This window comes from Bombus fervidus, chromosome 9 (assembly GCF_041682495.2).
Source record: "Bombus fervidus isolate BK054 chromosome 9, iyBomFerv1, whole genome shotgun sequence".
Classification (NCBI taxonomy): Eukaryota; Metazoa; Arthropoda; class Insecta; order Hymenoptera; family Apidae; genus Bombus; species Bombus fervidus.
In genome coordinates, this window is record NC_091525.1 from 5,039,221 (window position 1) to 5,064,046 (window position 24,826).

Genomic DNA, 24,826 nt, shown 5'->3' on the forward strand with positions numbered 1-24,826 from the left:
TATATTCTTCAACCTTAGTACACTCGAAAATGCTCGAGTTTGCTCGGCTTTGGACGCTTGTTCACGCGAACGATATTCGTGTCGTAAGCGTGTACGTGTGCATCGTGTGACGAGGAAACGGTGCCAAGGTACAAAACTGTCGCATAATGCGTATGCATAGCGCTACGTATTTCTACTAACACACATACGTCTGTGTCTATCTACGTATTTTTACCACCGATATTCCTACGATACGTTAATATATTATAAACAGACGATAGAGAATTGTATTTTAAAAGAATAGATTTGAAACATTTACAGAGCTTGAAAACTTAATGGCATCGATCTACACGGAACGTCCAGAGTCTAGACGAATGCTTTTTCATAACATTATTCTTGTTATTACGGAAAAGGGACACATATACAAAAATAGCATGCTCGATCGATGCCACTGGTTGACGATTCTCCTTTCCACCGCATAATTTCATCGACCCTTGTAACGTATTACTTGTAATACGTTACTTTCGTATTATTCATCTCTGAATCTATCGTACAATATCTTAATTAAATTTACGACAGTTGGAGAACACTTATTATACTCTCTCTTTCCTTTCGTATAATAAATATACCGCATTCGCTAATCTTCGCGGTTTCAACTGTAGTATTTGCAGCAGTAGAGTAGGCAAATGTAAATCGTAGACGAGGCGGGAAACTTTGAGTCGCCTATAAGTAGTAATCATTTCAATTTCTTCTATGGAAAAGTTGCAAAGCTATGTTTACGTTTATTACGCTACTTGTATAGTTTTCGTAGAAATAACCATGCAAGTTACTTTATATTCGACACGTTAACCTTATTTCCCAGCTGGACGACACGAACCAATTGGATGTTCTAAAACGTGCGTAACTGGTTCACACGCGACTAACGCGAAGCGAAACGGTAGAATCTCGCAGAAAAAGAGATAATACTTTCCCCACAATGTACGTGGCTCACGAAAGCACTTATTCGAACGCTTATAGAAATGTTTACATATACGGTATGTGCGTCATATACGACGTCATGTACAACAAAGTATTCATGGCACTGCAGAATCGCGGTGACTACAAAAAATATTTGCAGTGATTGCAACGGCGCCAACTACGAAATTGAATATGAAAGGAGCAACTCACGCCACATGTAAATTCATAATATCATCAATGTTATCAAATATAGCCGGTGAAGCTATTAGGTTGTCGGAAAAGTGTCTTTCTTTTACAGGCACGTCTTACAACAACGCATCTTTATACAAACATGAAACCTAATCTGTCGAACGTTGTAATATTTATCTTGATAGAACAAAATGGATCAATTCGATAAAATAATATAAAAAGGAAAATATTGTGCATCTATTATTTCCTTATAAAACGAAAGAAACTTTTCGGACGACCTAATACTATCGCAAGAATAAATATGTGTGCGTGAAAGTGAATGAACAAGTCTTTAAACATCCATTAAAATAATTTTCAAAGCAGAATACATTTCCTTTGATATCTTTCAATGCTTTCATGGAGATTCCCTCGCGCAAAGTATTTCTCGCCATAACTTCTTAATTATGGAAAAAAAAAAAAAAAAGAAAAAAACGATGCCCCAGGTAGAGGTCGTCAAGTTCGATAACATCTGTCTGAACATGAAAACGCTTAATTAAGAAACTCACCACTACATTGTCTTATCGTATTGAAAAGTTAGCCCGTCTGTATCGTTCAAGCGTCTGAAAATTTCAAGTCGATAGCTTCGGAGGAAACAGCTTCAACACTTCGTCCGCCCCACCATCTATATACGTATATAATATACGCGTATAAAATCGGCTAATACGTTTCCAATGAATGTCTCCTAACTACTATGTACATTTTCAAACTGATTTCAAACTTTCCCGACACTCAATCACGAGAGCTGTGTCTCGTTATAGAATTAATGAAATTTCCAAATGTTTCACGTACAACGTAAGTAACACATACGTGGAAGTTTTCTATAGCCTAGCGTTCATACACTTTCGTCATTCACTGTACCAAGATCAGAATACGGATTAAATATATATATCAAACTGAATTTGCAAAGAACAGGAATTTTTAGGGATGGAGGTCGAGCATAGATCAGCCAGCGATCCGAGTTCCCAGTCCTTTAACGGTATCAACGCATATGGTCCTGGTACACGCGATATTTCCTACGCGAACACGTTAGGCCGACGTTAATACACCACGATGTTCCGTGACTCTGTTGTCCATCGTTTAATATTCACGTGCTTATGACACGTCGACGTCGACGCCGAGTTCAACACCGATGCTGTCGCCGTCGTCGTGTCGAGTACGCGTTTTATACGTCCATCCGTTCAAACTGGCCAATAAATAAATTATTATTCGCTGATGCGAACAAGCGCTTTTAACGTCGCTTTTTCGATTCTCGCGATAAAGAATCCACCACGTTGTCGCTGGACTTTAGTAAATAATTGACGAGCTTCCTTGAAAAAGAAAGGGCCTATAGATCTGTGGCGAACGTATGCACATGTATGTGGCTACAAAAAGTATTATTCTTTTAGTTTTCGGTCTTTTTATCGTGTTCTACATTTCATTTTCACGATATCAAATTTTGTACCTGTATAAGAGCGGTATCAAATAATACGAGCTTTAATATATTATACTTTGACCTAATTAATCAGGTCGTAAATGCTATAATAGATACGATGACGTACAAATACCTTTTGTAGCCGCTGTCTTGAGTACATTTTCTTTAGTTGAATAGTTACATTACTTTTTATGAAATTTGTATTTACCTTGAAAGTATGAAAACACCTTTGTGGAATTTAAACTTTGCATAGAGCTTATTTATTATTGTATGAAAAGTAGCAGTGTACTGACTCGGTCCTCGACAAGAGAAAGAAGATTACAGCATTCGGTTATTTTAAAAGAGCGTTTATCTCTCAAGAAAGTTCGGAGAAAACAGATGTCTAAGATACGGTGTAAATATTAATCTTCTACCACAAAGTTGAAATTTAACTCGAACAACATCTATATCTTTGCTATGGACTAACTGACTCGATCGAACCTTCATTTCCACTGAATTCGCGTTAAATCCTTTAAATGATTCGAGCTTCTCAACAACACGCCGAGAAAGTTCGGCAGCCAGGAACGGATGTCCTTCTCACACTGACTTCCGAGAGATTTAGAATAATGAAAAAACTTTGACAAATTTTTTTGTCAGACTTTTTGAATGCAGCTCGACCCGACTTCGAAAGGGACTGAAAGCCGTCCTGTTTTTGTTTGACCCGAGTTAGCTGAGGGAAATAGGTTGTCCAACGGAGTAATTATTCGACAAACTTGCAACTCTCCCTAAAGAGGATTATTACAGCCTTCTGTGAAACAAAGAAGGCCGTTTTTTTCAACGGGCTTTCTGTATTTCTCGAAAGGATGGAACCATTTCAAACAGTGAAATTGGAGAAATTAAAGAAGGAATCGTCTTATTGTTCATAATCTTCTGGTTAGGAAGACGTAACGAATGGTTAGTTAGAATGGTTCAACATGCAGCGTACACGAATCGGGCCACGGGGCCAAGGTTGAACGTTGATTGTTACTAACGTTGCTGGCAACACCCTGATGGCTGGTCAGTGGCAATTCCGAGAAAGCTGGCGCGACTTAGCGTCGCGATATTCCGAAACCAAAAGCAATTCTATACCGCGTTGCTCATAAGAATCAGCTCATAGGAATAGGATATCTCCGCAAAGTATACAGATTAATGACGAAATAGTAATAATTAGCAGCTACATCTACTATGTTTCTTGTGAACTTGCCAGCCTATCGATCTAAAGGACGTTAAAGGCATAGCGATAATATATTTTACCGTTTGCTATACAGGGCGTTTCAGATATCAACTGACAAACTTCGCCAACATGTTTGGGGGCGGAGCAACAGCAAAAATTATTATATACACCATGGATCATTTTGCACAATTTATATAAATAAATCAAAACATATTGTAGTATCGTGGGCAAAAAGGCCTAAAAATATCGGGTGGGCCATCAACATCGTCGGGAGCGGGATTGCAACCGGATGTCTGCATATCTTTGCCGCATACCCTAAATATTCTGAATGACTCACCATAAAATCATTTTTATGGTTAAGGTCCTTCAGGCCAAAAGCAAGCTTTATAATTTGGCCTATGACGAGAGAAGTCAGGGAGTGCGAATCGAGAAGCTAGAGAGTGCGAGTTGCGTTATCGGGAGAGAATGTTGTTAGCGTTGTCGAGAGAGTATGGTCCGCGCGAGAGAGTAAGCGTTGGATCCGTTATGACGAGAGTTGGAAATTAATTATTGAGTTGTCTAAAGTACAGTACGTTGTTGCGATTAGTTCATGTTAAATAACCATCGTTTTCTGTCTAATCAACATCTGTATCAATCCATTCTTTGTAAATAAACCACTATCATTTATTTAATTATTAGTAGTATTCCGCGATACTATAATACATAAATATAAACAAACGAAAAAGAGTAATGAAATAAATAATTAACGTTAAAAGCCAAGTAACCTAAATGCATCTGACTATTTGTGGTGGTATACTGTCCTTTCCATATCTCGAAAACGAACACAAATCGACTTATGGTGCACGCAACATTTTTTCCTCGAAATGGCCTTCTAAACATGTTGGCAACGCTTGCCAATTGAGATGTGGAACACCCTGTATACAGGGTGGGGCAGATAAAGTGTTATACGGACTGTTCTCTCCAAAGTCATTGCTGATATCAACTGCAATTTTCCGGTGTTAAATGCTACAGAGGGGTTAGCATTTTAGGGTGTAAGATATTGTAGGGATGAGTTTCTTAAGGATGCAAAGCATGCTAATCCCATATTTTCTTTAATAGAATGGCATATTACTTTTTTGACGTTCGAACAGATGTTATCAAAGCTAACAAACTTTTAGTTATGACATTTTTTTTCACTTTGCTTAGCCGAGGAGTTGTAGCGGGAAATACTTTACGCGAGCGAACCCCATGAATGTGTCGAAAGATATCAGAAGGAATGTATTCTGCTCTGGAAATTATTTTCCATGTAAGTCACCTGGTTTACCGCGAATTGATTCTTTTTTATGGGGTTACGTAAGGAAAAGGTGCCCGCAACGGCACCAACTACGAAAGACGATATGAAAAGAAGAATTCACGCCGCGTGTAAATCCATAACAACAGCAATGTTATTGAATGTTCGCGAAACTATTACCACAAGAATAAATATGTGTTTGGAAGCAAACTTTTTCAGCATCTAATAAAATAATTTTCAAAGCAGAATACATTTCTTTTGATATTTTCCGACATTTTCATGGAGTTCCCCTTGCGTAACGTATTTTCTGCTTAACTGTGGAAAGTAAAAAAGCGATGCTTTAGATAAAAATAGTTAGATTTGGTAGCATCTGTTCGAATATCGGAAAATTTATCATCCAATCAAAAAGAAAAAAAAAATGGGGTTGATGTCTTTTCTACTTTTAATAAACTCACCCCACAATATTTTGCAGCCTAAAATCTTAGCACCCCTGCACCTCTTTGCATCTGAAAATTTCAAGTTGATATCTACAATAATTTCAGAGAAAGCAGCTTGTGAATTTATCTGTCCCACCCTGTATACATTATATTATATTATATTAGGTTGTCCGGAAAGTTTCTATTGTTTTACACAGAAATAATAGATGCACAATGTTTTTTGTTTTATATTATTTTATGAATTATGTATGATCTATTTTGTAAAACATAATGTAAAATAAAATATGTTATGCATTTATTATTTCATTATAAAGCGAAAGAAACTTTTGGAACAACCTAATATGATATATTATGTTATCTTTCTATATGTTTGAAAAATGCTTTTTTGGCTTCTAATTAAAAAATTAAGAAAGAGTAACAAGTTCATCGAGTAACAAAATATTTTTATAAAGTTTGACTCTTGTAAACGTCAATTTCATTATCGTATATTGACTTTGAAAAGTCAATTCAATGGTGTTATGACATATACTATACTATGGCGATAAAACCATTAATAACTAAAGAATAAAACCATTGCAATTTGATTTGTTGGTAATCTCGTAGTTAAAATACATCGCCTAAAGGAACAAGATAACAAGCAAGTGTCTGAATAGCGTTGAGCAGTAGCGTATACGGGATGTTCATTGACGCAAAAGTTTCTAAAATCAGCGAATCAAAAACGACCAACTTCCATCCTGTAATTATTATTTTTCCCTATTCTTACTTGTACATAAATAACTGTTATACTCGATAAGTGAAAAAGACGTTATATCGTGCGAAGAATTAATCTACGCTTGGTGAAGACTTGTTAAACCTAGAAGCAGCGAAGTTTCTTAAAGATGTTACACCTCGACATTTTACATTTCTTCTAGATGACAGTTGCCAGCGGTGGACGTTAAAGTGATACACGAGCCACCGAAAGGATCCTTTGCTCGCGAAAGCGAACGAGAAGTGGTAAGCAGGAAGATGAGAGTCCGTGAGAGTTGAAGTAAAAACCTGCACAACGAATAGCAACAGCCTGCCTCGTCCATTGCGACCAGCCACATATCTCACGTTAAGGTAAGCTTCTATAGGGTGTCTCATGAGTCGCGAACGTGTTTAAATAGTTAACAACTTCTTCTATTGTTAATATCTTTTATTCAGTTTCTTCTTTTATTTATCTATTTGGGGCCTCATTCGCTTCTGAGGATTATTCGCGATTATTAGTTTGCGTACAATTGTGTTTCACAGACTTATAGAATAATATTAATAATAATATTAAAAAATAAAATTAATTATAGAATAATAATATTATAGAATATTTAAATTGTATTAGTTTTTATATTTATATACTTGTAACTTATATATAACTTATATACTTGTATAATAATTACTATACTTGTAACACGTGTCAGTTGTAGCGAGTACGGCTAAATTAGTTGGGAAAGGTGCGTGTCTTTTAGAAATTGCAACAGTCGTTTTATTTCTTCCTTTTCATATAGGATCGTGTTGAGGTTGCTTGGAAAGTTGAGTTTTGAAATTTTGCATATTCGATTAGTAGGTGTCTTACAGCGATTTTTGCAAATGTTCTTACACTACCACGGTTCTTCTTTATTTTATTATTTTTCTTTACAATAAACTACAAATCTCGAAGATTCGTCGACGCTATGTACGAAACATCACATCTCTTAGACGTCGTTCATTTTCCGTTTCATAAAGGCGAGCTCTTTCCACAAGGTGTTCCATTGCGGCAGTTAATTTATCGGCTGTATTGCTCTAATTTCTGCAAGAACTTGTGCCACAGTTGTGGGATCGTCCGAGGCTTATTCCCATGCATTATTTCTTCCGGGAAAGCTCGTAAAAACGAAATTGGGGGCCGTGAAATCTGCAGACGTTGACGGTCAATCAATTGCAGCTTTACGCGAAATTATTCTTCCTCCAAACATCTCCGACCATTCTTTCTTTCCTAAGACATTCGAAGTAAAATGAAACATAAAAATTCGAGGAGCGCAGCAGGATTAATTGTAAAATGAATCAAACGTTCCTCCGTCTGATCGAGCTGTGAACGTGATTTTTAATTCATTTCACAGAGCATTGATTCAAATGAAAACCTAGGAGCCTGCCATAGCAATTTTTTACGAATTTGCAATTATAAAGTGTATTAAAAAAGTTACAGTAACTTAATTAGCAAGGATAAAGGCGCGATTACTCGACAAATAGCTTCGTAACTAATCTCAGTAGCTAGTTAATCGTACGTGACGCGAGCAGCGTAAGAAAGTTAGAAGAACTGTATTTTAAGTTACACTTCTTTCCTATGGGTTCGTTTCTTACTTTCCAAACTCGATGTGAAAGTTTCTGGGCTAGACCGGGCAATAAGACGGTAAGTTACACAAGAAGCTACACCTGTGGTCAGGTCTGTTTTGTATCACAGGATAAAATCAATCGACGGTCGATTTGATTCGACGTTCATTTTTATGATATTGCGTGTGTCGATGGAATTGATCGGCGAAGACGATGATTGCCTGTTGGTGTGAAAATTGTCCGTTTCGTCGTTTCCGCTAGGAAACCAAGCAGCTCGTAGATAAGTAGCGGAAGTCATGGAAGGAAGTTACGCCTCGAACGAACGCCTTGATGATGCGAAAAGTCAATCAATAGGTCCGTGATGGTCGTAGAGTTATGCATTTCGAACGTGTTGATCTGTTAACTGGGTCATCCCTTAAGCAAAGGCTCCTATATTTCATCGAATTAAAAGGTAATAAAGACAAATCGATTTCCTTGAACCCATTAAGGAGAGACAGAGAAATATGTGGAACACAATATTAGCGCACGGCAAGAAATTCGAAGGTCTGTAAATTTGGAAATTCGTAAGATTGAAAGTTCGAAAGTTCGATAGTTTGAAAATTCGAAGATTTGAAGATTTGGAAATTTGAAAATGAAATGCCACGTTAATAGAACGTTAAGCCTTAATGGCTCGAGTCAACTATAGTTCTTATAGATGCAGATCATAAGAAGAAAATTTGATATGTAAATCTTCGTTGCCTGTCCTTCCTGATTTTAATCTTATTTTATACTTCAATTTTATTTTTAACTTTATTATATTTTAATATAATGGAAGGTGAGAAGAACTTCTTGCATAGGTTCAAACATGTAATTCTTTTCAAAAAGGCTCGATAAACCGATGAAACTTTATAATAAAAGTACAATTGTTAATACGAAGAACGTTTTTGTATTACGACAAGATTTGAATATTTTTTAAAAAATGTAGACGATTTTCTGATAGTATGAAATTGTTTGACCGTTGAAATGTTCCGAATTAAAAAAAAAAAAAAAGAAATAGAAAATGTAACTTTTTCGTGTTCTCGACTTTGTAGCCTTCCAGCGTAAATACGACGTAATTTATTTATGAAAGAAACGGAGCGACGTGAGGTGCGACGAGATAAAAGAAAGCCAAATAGAGAAAATATTATCTCGAAGAAATTAGCAATCCAAATGGCGAGTTAACATGCCCTCCTCGATTAAAAAGTTAATAGAAATTCCAGCAATCTTTCTCTCAAGGGGAAGCGAAAGTTTGTCGTGTTAATAAACGATGTCGTGACGAAACTGACCGCGCCGTGAGGTACAAATGAACGCGTTTATCGCGTAAAAAATTCAAGGAATAACTGGTTTAGTGGTTCACGGTGAAATTGCCGCGACCCGCTTTCAAGAAGCTGAAATCTCGTCCTTAACCTAGCTAGTTAATTCAGCACCTTCACCTTTGCGTGATGTTATCGACTTCCTTGTGGCTGGCAAAATATAGGAGATTCCGTGTTTAAACGAATCGGGGAAAAAGTGGTCGTCGATAAAATGTATCGTCAAGTTCCCGCAGGCTGCTTTTCGAACGGGAGTTTGGCGCACCGTAAAGATCCGAATATCTTCCTTACAGACTTGGCGCACAACGTGTATATTTCTGCGATAGGCGAAAGCTATTTGTGACGTTATCGCGATGTTGTAACAACAAACAGTGCTGACAGAGGAAAAGAAGCAAGCCGTGAAATGTTTATCACGTTGTTACAGTCTCTTCGTTGAATTAGAATCGCTCGAGACTTTCGATATTTTACGTTTTATTAAAATCGAGCGTATTCAAATAACGAAGTATTTAATTACCGCAGATTTAGTAAACCAGTTAACGTTGCCATGGGCTGCGATTGGTTAAAAATAACGAAAATGCCAGTTTTCTACGGTTTTTGGTTTATAGCTGTAATAAATCTACAGTTCTGTTCATCTTTCGATGCCTGTTGCTTGCTCGTGCAACAACCGATTTCGATGAGAGTTTTAGCGTGTATATGACTGACATAAATGTACAAAGTGCATTTTTTAAACTTTCATCCTAGAATCGGATAAAGAACAGTTATAAAAAGAATGCTTGCATTATTTTCTTCGCGATTCCGACCAGCTGCAATTTTTTCACAAATTGTTTTCCACGTCATCTAGTGAATTTTCTAACTTTAAAAAAAAACCAAGTCCTTCGGTCGAATTTAAAAAAAAAGAAGTTATTTCATTTCAGAGAGTTGCAGCAATACTTGTGTTCCGAACTGCACGCACGTACGAACTCATTTCATTGTTTTTAAATGTACATTTCCCGAAATGGGTCCATACGGAGTTGTTCTCTCTTGCACCACGTACGTGCCATATCGTAGCGTGCGTGTTGCATTCGAAGAAGTAGAATTTCTGCGCGCGATTCTAATTTCGTATTAAAAAATCGTGTGACCACATCGAACCAACGATGAAGCGCAAATTCTGCGATTTGTTCACGTAGAAACACGAAGAGGTAAAGTATTTTTACATCTCCTCGGGAAATGTTGAGGGAGCTCGAGGAGACGCGTTATTTGCGCGCAGCCTCGTTAGGGAAGCGAAAAAAAAAAAGAAAAAAAAAACAGTCTGCGAAAGAGGAGAGAATGTTCTCGTTCGTCTCGTCTTTGGATATCACGCAGTTCGCCGTTCCGTAATTACAGGAATTGAACGAAAGCTTTCATAGAAATTGCGTTACTCAAAATATTACGCGACCGTCCCAGATCGGGCGACGAGCCGGAAAGGTGTGGGAGTTTCGCTGGCGTCTTCGTGTCTGTTGTGCTAGATACTGTCTCTCGGTAATTTCCGAAGGAGCATCCTTCTGCTTCTAGATCCTTTCGCGGGAACGTTATTGATCCGCGCTCTGCACACGACTACGTACGAACAAAGGAAGAATTTCGTCGAGGGTCGAAGTAATTGGTCACGATGATTCGCGAACTTAACGACTGGCGTCGCCGCCAAATGTTTCAATCCAAATCGAGGACACTCGCGCCTCGTTCGAATCGAATCACAACCGCTCAACGCTATGGTTACGTACATCAGATACATATTTGGACGAACCGACGCTCGCATGAACTCGATACGTCGATGCAATGAAACATGTATATGTAGATTTTTCTGAGTAGACTACGGATTTCGTATGCAAATTCGTGTTTTCATAAACGCAAATGAGAAAGTGGGAGCCGAGCAAAGACTCGCTTCGCACATCGAATACTCTTCTCCTCTATTCTCTACGTTTTACATATTTTATGCGAATCTCTGCGTTTTATGCAAATCCCGTGTACATTTCTTCAAATTTCTCAACAAACGCGTACGAACTCATAACTCAATAACTGCTTTATTTATGAGCGTAAGCGCAGTGTCGCACTCATTCATTCGTCGGAACGCCAATTCGTCCGATTGCCACAGTGAACGTGGTCCAATACGAAGAACGAAGAGGACAGCGAGACGAGGCGACGCGCGATATATGTCTCCGTCAGAAAGATAAGCGTTTAATCGGTAAAATTGCAAGGAAAGGCAGGAGGCGCGTGCCTGTTGCGGTCGGCGCGCGCGTATTTGTGCAAAGGGGGAAAGTCGGTGGAGAAAATTTCGTGGCGGGTTTCGTGGCCAGGAAAGGAGGCTATCGGGCTGGGAAAAGTATCCTGCAAAGGGTAGAGAAAAAGAAGAAGAAAAATAAGAAGGATCGGTAAAGAAGAAAGAGGGGATGATAGAGAGGTGTGCAGCGTGGAAAGGTGCCGCGGACTCGGAATGGGACGGGCTAAGCCACGTGACATACTCTATAGCGTTTCGTGCCGCAACGCCCCGTATTGATCGAACGAACATCAGCTGTATGGTTGGTAGCGTTTACTCGTACCTACCGCCTGCCGGTCTGACTAGCACTGGCCACGACCACTCGTACCATCGACTCCCGGCTGCGTCTGCTCTTTTCTCTCCTATTCCCTTGTCGAATCTTTCGTTTCCATTTTCCATGCAAGTCGTAGATTCAGTTGAAATTGGGATTTCTTCGTGTTTTTCTTTGAGAAATATGGTACGGTGGCGTTACGTTCCCAAAGAGTACATTGTTAACTTCCGTGTATGCTAGTTCTTACGATTTCGTAGAACATCGTTCGCGAGGTATTTCTGAGGATACGATAACGTATCGAGGATTTCCTCGATGAGGAATACACGTCAATCTCGCGATAACGAGGCAACAGAGGAGGAGCAGGGTATTCATAGCGGAGGAAAAGCGCATGATTAACATGCAGCCATGTATGGATGATCCGACAGCTTTGTCCGTAAGTGGGTTGCTATGCCCGTAACTGCTACGAGCTTCCAGCTCGTAAAATCGTAAGCTAAGATACATCTGTACGAGGTCGCACCACTTTTTCGCGTAACGGATTATTATGTTCTACATAAAACAATTCGGTGTACGACTTAATGATTCTGACGTTCGAATATCGGCGTGAACTTTTACACGCTGAAAGGTTATGCACTATTGTTCATAATTATCTGAACATTTCAATTTCCTAAGGTGAAATTCCTCTTTAAAATACACTTTGTTAAAACTTTCACGTTATTGCAAATATATAGAATATACTTCTCTCTCTCTCTCTCTCTCTCTCTCTCTCTCTCTCTCTCTCTCTCTCTCTCTCTCTCTCTCTCTCTCCAAGGAAACTATTTAATCTAAATTTAATCTTCGATCTTATCTCGCGTAACCATATACAGGGTTTGGACAAAATAATGGAAACACCTCTCATACGTATATCATATACATACACGAGTACGACATACATGTATATGGACAAAATAATGGAAACACCTCTTACTAGTCACATACATGTACGAGTATGACGTGTCTGTGTATAGACGAGATAATGGAAACAGCTTGTACATGTCATATACATATATGACGTATATGACACGTAAAAGGATGTTTCCATCATTTTATCCAACCCGTGTACGTATATGATAGTTGATATTAATCGTTATAGACGATAGAGAAGCGATTAAGGATAGATAAAAGTAAATCGGACTTGCGAAGACAACCGAGTAAGTGACTCGAAGCGCTTCAAGTCTATACAGTTTCGTCAGTTAGGATTCGATGTGTTTCTAGTCACGTCCTACGAATTTCTATAGTCTTTATAACGTGCCAGTCATTCATTAGAGATAAACATAGAACTAGAGCAACGCGGATATAATTGTTGTTTTAGTTTAAGTTTACCAGTAACAGTTCAAGAGCTAGTAACAGTAAGAAAACCTTCTTCGATCGTAAATTTAAAACTACTGTAACAAGGGTATCAACGTTTCGATCGAATTGGACAATTGTGTACGCGCATAAAGCGCGATGCTGATATTCGCGATTAAAGTAGAAATGATCAAGCTGTCAAAGTATCGCGGCCAGTGAATTGCGAACGCGTTAAAATATCGGTTTTCATCGAGCGAATATCGCTCGGTCAGCGCGGTAATTATACGAAGATCGGAAGTCCTTTATTTTATTTTTTTGTTTTTCACAGATAAACGTTTTCAGCGATTTTAACCGTTTATTGTTGCGGTTAAAAATCGCGCTCCATGAACCCTGGTTTATTCGCTTCTGCCCGGCAGTTTTTCCACGGCAAGAACTTTTATGAAAAGACTTTTTGTTTGGACGGCCAAGTAGAGCCCGATGAATAAATGAATTTTCCCTCTTTGCCCTTGTTTACTTGTCCCGTTTTCGCATTCGCATTCCTTTTTAATTCTACCCGGGCATGCTCGTCCGACCTCGTAATTAAGGAGATCAGCTTTATCATGGAATACCACGTCGAACAGAAAGTGAAGTAATATGAAGGATCCAACCAAATGATATGTACAAGCGAGCGTGAGACGATTCTTTACGAGGGAACGAGAAACAAAACGTAAGAGATAATTTGCTCGCCCGAGGTTCAATTTTCCAGAAGATTTTTTTCGAAAATCCACTGCGTGCATGCCTACCTTCCACTTGCTCGTGTGAGTGACGAATTAATAATTAGAGGCAACACTTCCTACTTTCTTATGGAATTATCAGGCTAAAACATGATTAACGTAGCAGTAATATATATATACTACTATTTATTACATATAGTACTATATAGATTTACTATTTAAATATCGTTGCTTGCGCTAAGTCGCAAGTATCTTTATTTACTTCAAAGAAGCTTCTACCAGTTTGCAACTCTTAACGCAACTCGTACGAATATTTCTTACAAATTCCTGCGTCGTTATCTCGTACAAACACGAAATCGCCGATTAATTGCGCTCGATGAATTAAACCGACTGGCACGTTTTCTATGAAACCAGAAGACATTCTAATCTACTTACGAACCAAGAGCTACATATCCATGACACTTTGATCAAACAAGTAGCAACCGCTTAGACCTGCAAGTTCTCTAGAAAAATTGCAAAATACCGAAAATTGCGGATGGTCTTGGATTCGATAGCCGGATACTGCAAAATAGAAATATATCAATACATAGAATATATGTTATCGATTCGGGTGTGGCGAGAAAAGCAGAGGCATCGTCAAAGTTGGAGGCGGAGACGCGTGCAACTGGTTGATTTTCGATGATTCGTGCGAAGTCACGGTGCGTGATTCTACCGGCGCAATTTAAGCTGGTCGAGGAGCAACCGTCTGCAAACACTTGTGGAGAAGCCTGGGGCAAGCTTCAAGAGGCCGATCGTGTCTACGCGAGAAAAGGCTGGTTAATGGTTAAGCAAGCTACATAGCACATACCTGTCACGTTAAACCGTGTTACTCTTCTTCATCCAACCAAGCGGCCTGTAAACCAGCCTGCAGCTACTCTAGTCTGTCGAACAAAGTCCTCCGAACGAATAGAAGAGCCCCGCATGGAACGTTCTTTCTCTCGACTGATGTTCGTTAATAAACTACGGAAGACCGAAGCTTTATCTTTAACTTCTTCGGTCTTTTCTTTTCCAAAAGAACGTCTCCCTTGTGGCTCGTTACGTTCCTACTTAGCCAAGCTAATTAACACTGTTCTTATATTCACCGACTGCGGTACTCAGCCGCGGTTACGTCGAGCAATGCTTTAATTTTCAGTTCACCGTGCATACACAGTAACTGTGGATATTTGCAGTTATTGTGCATTCCAGTGGAAAATGTTTCGATCCTTCACGCAGATAGTGCACTTTGCAGTAAGACGTTAGTCCGCGTCGTTGTCGCTAGATTATTGCGCGTGACTGTGCCAATTTATATTTTCGAGAATACGTCATAAAGAAACACAATATAGAAATTCTTTCGAAGAAATTTCTTTCGTATTAATATAATCTAAGAATATTAATATTGCTTGAGCAAATTTGTTTTACATCCTGGCTGTTACGCTTCCTTTTTGCTTGTTAAAATGAGAACAACATTACAATGTAGAAATTCGAGGATCGTAGGTTAAAAAGCAAATTATTCGAGCAAAAATTAATCAAAGAAGAAATAATTAGGCTAAATGTAAGAAAGCTACAGACCGCTATGTTGTAGTTGAGTGGAGCTTCGGTACAGACGAAGCATTCTAAACATTGACTTTGTTCAGGGATTTAGCTATGTTGGATTAGAAGCCACAATGCTGAACAACGTTAATCGCCAATTTGCAAGGAGGAAAAAGAGTTTTCCGTTTTTCCCGATGGTTAAAATCTTGTTACCGGCTCGCAGTACTAATGCGATTCGAGTAAATTAACGATATCGCTGATCATTCAGCGTTTGCTCGATTCTGCGCGTTTAACTCTGCAGGGGTTGAGATTTATTCGACAGACACATGCAAAATTTTCTCTTATACGAACTCTTCTATGTATAGTAAGATAGGATTATTGAATCGCCATAAGCTCTGACGTTGTAGAATTCAATCTTGAACTTCGCACGGAATAATCAAACCATGAATTTTCAATATAATGTGAAAATTCGATATAACAGGTGTTGGAAAGGATGAGAAAAGATACTTTGACTATTTTGTTAATTTATTTCAGCTGATTTGAATCACCTTAAGCTTAAACATTTGTTGGCACGGAATGATCAAACTTGAAGTTCCCAATATAATGCGAAAATATAATATCAAAATGATATTATAATATAATACAAAATATAGTACACTAGATATCCGAAAAACGACAAAGACTGAATTAATTAATTTTTGTAAATTATCAATGATTTGGTCGTTCCATGTGATGTAAAATCATAAAAATTGAGTCTAGGATCTCCAACAATTTAAAGCTTGCCACTTCGTTAATGTTATTGGCTAGTAAAAATTATTCTACGAAAGGTGCACATTTTAAGGGGCAATGTTGTCAAGCTTTAATATCTTTTACAAGACGAAAATTTATTTCTCAATTATATAATGTCGCAATCCCATATTTTTTCACGGCTATCGTAACGAGATAAAACAATTTACTCGCTTTATTTCGCATCGTTTTCAACTTTTGCTTACGATTATAATGCATTAAATTGCAAAAAAAAAAGCAAAAAATGAAAATTATCTTTACACCTGAATTTCTGTTGTAAACCTCAGGAAATTTTAATTCAAATTAACGCGACATAACCGTCGGTAAACAACACGCACGAAAGGAGCATACGAAAAAATGCTACACTCCAAATTAGTTAAAATGAACACTCTCCATCTTTTCTCGTAATCCCATTGTATATCATTATTAGCATTATTATATTGGGTGCAGGAAAAGCCAAAGGTAGTATCGCGTAACTAAATATTTGCAAAATGTAATATCACACACACACACATACACACAACGCGCACAGTGTAGCATAATAAACGAGAGACGAAAACGACTAGAAAACTCGCGATCTTTTGTCATGCATAGTTTGCTAGAGAAGCAGAAACACGAGCGTCGTATGGCGGAAGGAAACTCTGAACAGCGTGGCAAAAGACCGCTGCAAGTTATAGGGTCAGACAGAAAGAGTGAAAATGGTCCTCGACACGCTCGCGAAGATACTCGGAATGGTCCTGCATAACAACCTACTCGAAAAGTGCCTGTACGACGCGAGTGTCGACTCGCGACTCACTCAGACGACCTTCCCCTACGGTCAACTTACCTTTTGCGAAGACTTTAATGCGTCACAGCTTGGCACCGCGGTAATCTGCGAGCATCTGTGCAAATTTTACGTTTCAAAGTGAAATATCGTTGTGCGTCACGAGCAGATTAAAAACTGGTCCTTTGTTGAAGAGTAAAAAATATGTGAATAGCAGGGGAAAACGAATATGAATACAGAGTTGTGGAAAATTGCAATTAAATTACGACGTAATTCATACGCAATCGTGTTCAATTACGCTGTGCTTCATTGGTAATTCGATAAATTCTCGTTTAATTAAATTTGCAGTGAAATTTGTAAATGTAATTAAAGTATAATCACAAGGTACGATCGTAGGTAAGTGAGAAACATAAACGTAAGATTGAGTCAGATATGTACGGGAAACGGAAGATACACCGTAGAAACACGACAGATAAATGTAATAACATTTATCTCACTTGTTCGGAGAGGATGTAATCCAGTTACATTGTAATTGTAATATAATTAGCAGATAAATTAACGGAAATGTTTGAATTACGTAATTAAATTATGTAATTAAATTACACCGTAATTCAGTTGGCACAATTGTGTACAAATATACGTACTTAAGTATTAGGAGAATTACAGAAAAACGTGACAAACCATCAGAAAGTTACTAAACCTTCTTTGAAACTTTAAATTATAAAGATTTTGTACATTCGCACTTAAAATTCCTTTAATAAAACATTGATATTTGATGTAGACTGTGAATTTTGAATCGCTCTTTTAAATAAAATTGTTAAATATATCTCTATAAGCTTCTCTCGTCGTATAAAGTATGAGGTTAAAAAATCATTACATAATTCATCCATAATTCTTTCCAATTTTAAACAAAATATAATAATCGCGAACACATGAGCGAGAGAAGAACAAAATCTCCACATTTTTACATAAACTTAAAGGAAATCTTTTCGCCTCAGAAAAATACAAATGCAGCAGAGTTAATTGCTAAAGAACGAGAGCAAGAAAATGTTCGCATTTTGCCTAAACCTAAAGTATCTTTTTCTCTTGGAAAAATACACGAAAAATCGAGTGGGAAGAAATGATCAGAAAAGAGATGCAGCAGTATGAATCGTTTCCTAGATTAGTTATGACGTTCTGTACGAGACCAGCAAGCGTACGTAATGCTTCTGAGTGTAAGAAGGGAGCAAAAAGGTGATATTAGTTTCCGTCGAACCAGTTGATTTCGTGCTTGCAGACAATCCAGTAGAACAAAGGCGGTATAAAAGCGAGATGAAACAAGTTCACGGCGGTAGCCACGATATATTCGAACTTTGAAACTCGTGTTTGGAAGGTTCAGCCTTATCCGCCGAATTCCGTTAAAAGGGATCGTCTGGCAGGGTCGGTAGACTCCGTGAATCCGTGTACTCGTATGAGAATCGCGTAAAAGGTCGTAGATCAAAAGTGTATCCACAGGTCTTTGAGAGGTAATCCTGCACCTCTCTTTTAATACACTCGGCAACGGGGTAAAGTGGTATTATAGCGACGATCTGTACAGTAAATGAAACATTTTTAACCGGTTTTGCATCGAGTTTTTCCAGCGAATGGAAAAAGAAGAAATATCTATCGCGCGTAGTAGAATCGTATGTATTCAATTGCTTTTGATCAAATTTTCGTTTCATCTTGTTCGCTTTTTAACTCGGACATTTTACCAATATCTTACTGAACGTATAATGATTTATAACAGGCTTTATACAGGCGAGTATATTAAAATTTGTATCGTTTTGCAAAACTTAGGTATGACGAACTTTCCCTGCAAAATTTATAACACACGAGACAATTTACCTTAAAAATCAACTTCTACGAAGGAAGACCATTGATTTGTAAATGGTATTTATCGTAGATGCGTGTCATATTCTTTAAGACGATAAAAATTATTTTTACGTATACACAGTCCTATTCGTATAAGTAAAAAGAAAGATGGTTATCACTAGAACCAGCGATAGTTAACACGAAACTATTTTTACCAAAACCAGTCACAATAACTGGTCTTTAAAAATACATAATAATAGAATATTTTTATATTTATTAATTTACTACTTTCTTATAGAAGCAATTCCATGTTATGTAGTACATTTTTGGTATTATTAATCCATATGGGGTCCCTAAATGAGGGTTGACACATTTATAAAATTGTAGAACCAGCCACTTTGACTGGTGTGGTACTTCCAATGTTAGCATCTAGCGATCTAGCGGTCGATCCGGAATTTCCCTGATAACTAATATCATCATATTGAATGGTATGCAGTAAAAATTTTAAAAACGTACGACAAGTTGTACAAAACGAGAAAACTGGTTAATTGGGGTTCGATAAACAGATTGCAGGACCCTTTTAAACTTTGATAAGTACCAGTCATTTTGATTAGTATTGGTATAAGTAGCCTTGATACAAAATTATTTTCAGTTTGAATACATAAAAAACAAAATAAAATTCATTATATTATTCTTTTAGTTATCGTTGCGAAAGTCATTACACCACTGCGGAAAAAAATATAACATGAAGTAGGAATTTTAAAATAAAATTGTAAAACCAGCCAATTTAACTGGTGTGGTAGTTCTAGTGTTAAGCAATAAAGATTAATGAGAATTATTGAAAATTACGACTCGTTGCCTGTCGGACAGTAGTTTCCAAATAGCGTGCATCGCTACTGGAATAAAATTGATTTATCTTCTCGTGTTTTTCGCATTTTGCGCGAAATAAACGTGCTGTTATCCAGTCGTCCTACTTATCCTTCGCTTCCAAAGTACATCGAAAAATACGATATTGCTCGTACGCGAATATCTCAGAGGCAAGCTAATTGAATTATTTATTATCTGATTTATAAGGAATATATTTCTTGGAAAAGCGCGTTCATTCGCAACGACGGTAGGACAGACCCGTAGAAATATTCTAGACTTGGTATCGCTTTTGTTAGTGGATGACATTCGTTTCTCTTGCACTGTGGATGGAATACATAATAATGGAAAATGTGCTTTCTGTTTCAGATGACATAGAATGGGTTGGGTGGCGCTAGGGCGGTGTGCGGGTGGTGGCGGCCGCCTCTCGTCCGTCCTCTCGCTGTCTCTCACCTCCCTCGCAAGCTCCCTCATCTTCACCATCCTCTGTATCCTCACACTTGCCCTCACTCTTGTCACTCTCGTGCGTGCCGAAGACATGTACGTATTATGGAATACACGATAACTAACACCTTCTTCAGCCATCGATCTGCTCTTAACTTCCCGATACGAAAGTATGATACCGGAATAACGGTCGCGTTATCTTCCTCTGTTTCAAGAGATTTTTTACTCGGCCAGGAGGCTGCTAAACTTTAACGACCCGAACGCATCGAGAAGCTAAGAGAGGGACACTAGAGTAGAACACTGTTGTGTTTGCTTGTGATAGGATCGAGAGAGCGACATTGTAGCGACGACGCGATACAGAATATATGGAAAGATGAATCTAGAATCGCTCGATGTTTGATATTAGACGAAACAAATTTATTTTGCATGGAATATCGAGAATCGTCGTTAATGTCGCCTCGTTTCTTGTTCAAAGGCTCTTATACTTGTTTTACATTTAATATTGCGCAAACTTGTCTCGTTATTAACCGGGACGCCGGTCGAAGGGTGGGGAGTTGGCTTGTTCGCTGTCTATTTAGCCTTTTACGCTCGTGAACTTACTTTACCGACCATAAACTTGTCGTCGTTGTAGTCGTGGCGATGCGGAATGGCTACAAAGCAACTGAGACGTTGATAGCAACGGACGAGAGATCTCGCAGGATCTCTCTAATCGCGTGACACCGATGTTGGCTCGAGAGAATATTTATAGCCGCGGATTCTCAACGCCTAGCGCTTGCCGATAGTCTTGAAATCGGAATAGAGTCGGGCTGAACTTTGAGAGAGACGAAGGCGGCCAGGTAATCAGTCTTATCGCGAATCTTCTTTCGCTCGACCAGCGTCCCAAAAATCGTTCGATTGCATCGTACACGTTTAGCCAAGTGTAGACAAGTTTGGATCCTAGTGATCGCGATGTAGTCAACGATCGAAGCAACAGATCGTTAAATTAGCGAATTTCCAGACTAATTCGATGACGCTCGAAGGTAGAAGCTGTTTTTACATTATACATATACATATATATAGATATATATATTATATTCATACGTATATATGTATATATATATACACGTATTATATAGTGCGTTTTAGAGAGCTCTGCGTAATATTCGTCGAATAATTCGTAGATCGTGTGAGTTTCTCTTTTAATATGTGTAGCCATAACGAATTCACTCGAAAGAGAACGACGCGCGTTTCGTACAGATCGCGTGCGACAAGCGCATTCTCAGGAAAACCGATCTTCTTGGACACCTCGAAGGTCAAGGTCGAGGCTCGCGACAAAGCGAACTGCGGGTTAATCTGCGGATCGACCTTCGGGGTGGCTAGAGAGAGAGAACACTCGATGATCGCGGGTGAAAACCGAGGAAAGGAATGGAAAGGAAAGGAAAGAGGAAAGGAAAGGAGAAAGGAGAAAGGAAAGGAAAGAGAAAGAAAAGGAAAGGAAAAATTCCGTCGTGGATCCGGTGGTTTCGGGGCTAGCTACAATACGTTGTGTTGCAGTTTCGAGGAGGGCAAGTCGGACAAGGAGATACTGGACAACCTGCTGCTGTCGACCCGTTACGACAAGCGGCTTCTGCCCCCGGTCCAAGGTACACTGAGGCCCCCGCCCCACACCCGTCAAGACGACTACACCCCTGACTACCTCGTACCCAATGACCCTGATCATCCAGAGCACCTCGAACACCACCGGCACCGCTACCACCATACAGCACCACACAACCACAGCTCACTGCTCACCCCTCGTCGAAAGGGTACTCTATATTAGAAATCGATCTGATCACGCTAAATCGGCATAAGGAAAAGGAAAAATGAAAAAAGAAAAGACAAAGAATAAAGAACGAGAGGAAACGCGAGAACGAATGAAAGTGGAACTCGGTTATCTTATTTTGTTTTACTTTAATTTCACTTCATCCTCGTTCCCCTCTTCTTCCCTCTACTTTTTCATATTCGCGTTTCACGTTCCACGGTATCCCCTTTCCTTCCTATCGTCAGTTCGCACGTTGCGTGCTTGTCGTATGCATTTACGTGCTGCGCGAGATTGCGCGTTTTTCGCGGTTACGTATCTGAGCGAAGGAATCACGGTACGCATGGCAGGATCGCTATGAAAGTGGAGAGAAAGAGTCGCGCTTGTCGATGAATACGTTAGAGTGACGTGTAAAAGGATACGAGACGGGGAGAGGAAAAGAATGTGGGAATAAAGAGGGATGAAATGAAAAGGAAAGGTGAATAGAGAGCACGAATGAAATCGCAATGGGAAGAAAGTAATAATCGGTTTCTTTTGATGTCGAAACGACAAACCGGCCGAATCGGCCGACCCGTCTGACCAATGTCGACCCTCTATCACTAGCTGAAAGGCTCTCGCTGCCAACAGCTGTTTACCACCGCCGCACCGGACGGCTGCTCTGTTGGAAATCCAATTGAAGTCAGTAATAAATTTGTAGTCTCTTGGCTGAGGCGATTGGAATTCTTCTTGAGATTGAAATCATCTCGACCGGACTTTCTAGCATTTTTATCGCGATACGGAACGAATCTGAACATTCTTGAAATTTTTTTCGCGTAACCGAATTATTTCTTTCTTTTCTTTTTGCTTTTCTTTTCCTTCTGTCGATCTCGCTGAACGAAATTTCGCTGAACGAAATATTTTAAATTGGTAAAAGAGATCCATATGAAATTCTTTGTATTAGATTTACGGCATCCTTCAAGCTGCATTAACGAGTTTTTTAATTAATTTCTTTTCGTCTGAATGAGACGAGCACGTAAATTAAGCAATGCTATCAACGTAATAAAAAAAATCTAGTGGTTTCAGACGTCACGAGGTATTTACGTCACGCTTTATACGAATCCGAGATACGAGCCGGTGTTACACGGCGCAGATTTATTCGAATGTAAATTTACTTACCTCTTGGCAAATTAATTATCGATCTAAAGAATGGTCCCTCCGCCTCTATAGCGAAATGACCATGTCGTCACCCGAAATAGCTTAACGCGTCTATTTCCTACAATTATAATGTTCTCGTGCTACGAATGCTACGAGAACAAGCGTAAGTACGCAATAGACGTCGTTTGCACAAAGACGCAATGCCATCTAAATCGTTTTCCTTCGTATAACTTGAATAGATCGAAAGAAATTTCACAAATTCTTAATTCTTCGTCCGTTCAATTCAAGAAATAAGATATCGAAGAAGAAACAGGACACGCTATGTAACTTGGCGAACCGATAGCCTTGAAGCATTAAAAGAACAAAATTTTATTTGAAAATTAAGTGATTTCGAATGAAAATACCGCAGGAATTTCATGAAAATTTTCTACACGATACATCAGTCGTCAAAAATACTGCGAAATTTTTTGATACAAAATTCCCAATATATCGATGGTAGAATATTCGCGATATTCGTATTAATTAAAAGGTGATGACGAAATTTTCACTTTGGAAAAGACGACGAAGATTGGTGTCGTAATATCAGCCCGCAACGTGTAAGTAGAAAAGGATGTGGTCAGACAGATCCGCCGAATTCGGCCACTCGTTCCTACAACAAAAACCTTCCGCTTGAACGAGCTTTGCAGAGAAAAGCTTCTATCGAATTGCGCGAAATATCAAGAGATCGTTGCGATGCCGCGATAAACCGCCAGCTAGTAGTTTGCAGCTATTACGCGTAAGCAAACTCATTTGGAATAATTATAGTAGTTTCGCGATATGCCTCGTTTCCGTTTCAAGCGTTCTTCACCCTCTATTCTCTATGTCGACCACATGATCTGCTGTTTTCCAATACTTAAATTACAACGAACAAAAATTATAATAACAATCGATAACAATAATTGAATAATAATTTTTAACAAACAGATACAGTTGGTGATCGTTTTTATATGGAAAAATGTACATTTACATAATACAAGTGCGATGTTTTTGAAACGTTTCTCTTAGCAGTGGTACTTGACAATTATGTCTCCAATGCTTCAATTATCGACTCGCTTTTGTGCACGATGATTGCACCGATGATTATGAAAATTGCCCGTGTCATATATTTTTTTATTTCGCTCGATGTATTACGTTTTGCGTTTGACACGTTAACTGAGTCCTGTTTAACGACGCAAAATAAGCGACAAACTCGCATTTTTTATATTCTTGTCTCGGGTCGCTTTCGTAATTACCGGCGCAAATGTCGGCGAACGCGTGACTTCGGTGTGACTCGGCTGGCGATATTAATTAAGCATTCGTCGAGATTGCTTATTTGGCACTGATCTACTGAAACGCTTGCATTTGGTATCTCGTGAGAAACTACGTCGGTTGTGCCAAATCTCGTGGATAAAGTGTGCCACCGATCAAGATGGGCACGTTCAAATGTCGGTGGATTTTAAGTGCAAATACATATTCAAAGTAGACACGTGCAGTGTGAATCACCTTGTTGGTATTAGTTGATTGCAAAAGTTCCGTCAATTTTACGTAATGAAAATAATATTATAAATGCTTTCAATAATCTCGTTTATACTCCATATGTCTATCACGTCGTGTCCATTTAATTTTATCACTCTTCCTCGTTTATCTTAACTCACTGATATCTCTGGTGAAGAATTCTTGACCCCCAGAGTCCATGAAGATACCCATAGACATAAAATTACATTACATGAAATTCCTTTCATCTGCACGTTTTTTAAATAGAAGAACAGGAAGTGTGAATGGATTACATATTTTTGTATATATCAACAAATATAATTATAGAAAGACATTAGTTTAAAACGTTTTCGAACATGCAATATCAATTAGTGGCGTAAAATGAATAAAGAGACCGTCATTTTTTATCTGCTGTTAAAATACAATATTCGTAACTATTACACAAAACTAGTCTCCATTCTGATAGGAATA

The 24,826-nt window shown here is 38.6% G+C and overlaps 1 protein-coding gene across 24 annotated transcripts in view; it reads left to right on the forward strand.

Annotated features, from left to right (window-relative positions):
• Positions 1-24,826, forward strand: part of Phcl-1 (pH-sensitive chloride channel 1) — an 87,271-nt gene that overhangs the window by 30,541 nt on the left and 31,904 nt on the right. For 9 of the 24 annotated variants that reach the window (XM_072009743.1, XM_072009728.1, XM_072009730.1 and 6 more), the window contains 3 exons: positions 6,386-6,572; positions 19,858-20,028; positions 21,124-21,716. In XM_072009743.1, the coding sequence (XP_071865844.1) occupies positions 19,868-20,028; positions 21,124-21,716 (754 nt within the window). In that variant the 5' untranslated portion in view covers positions 6,386-6,572; positions 19,858-19,867. The remainder of the gene's footprint in view (positions 1-6,385; positions 6,573-19,857; positions 20,029-21,123; positions 21,717-24,826) is intronic. The other 15 variants (XM_072009741.1, XM_072009742.1, XM_072009745.1 and 12 more) reach the window with 4 other exon arrangements.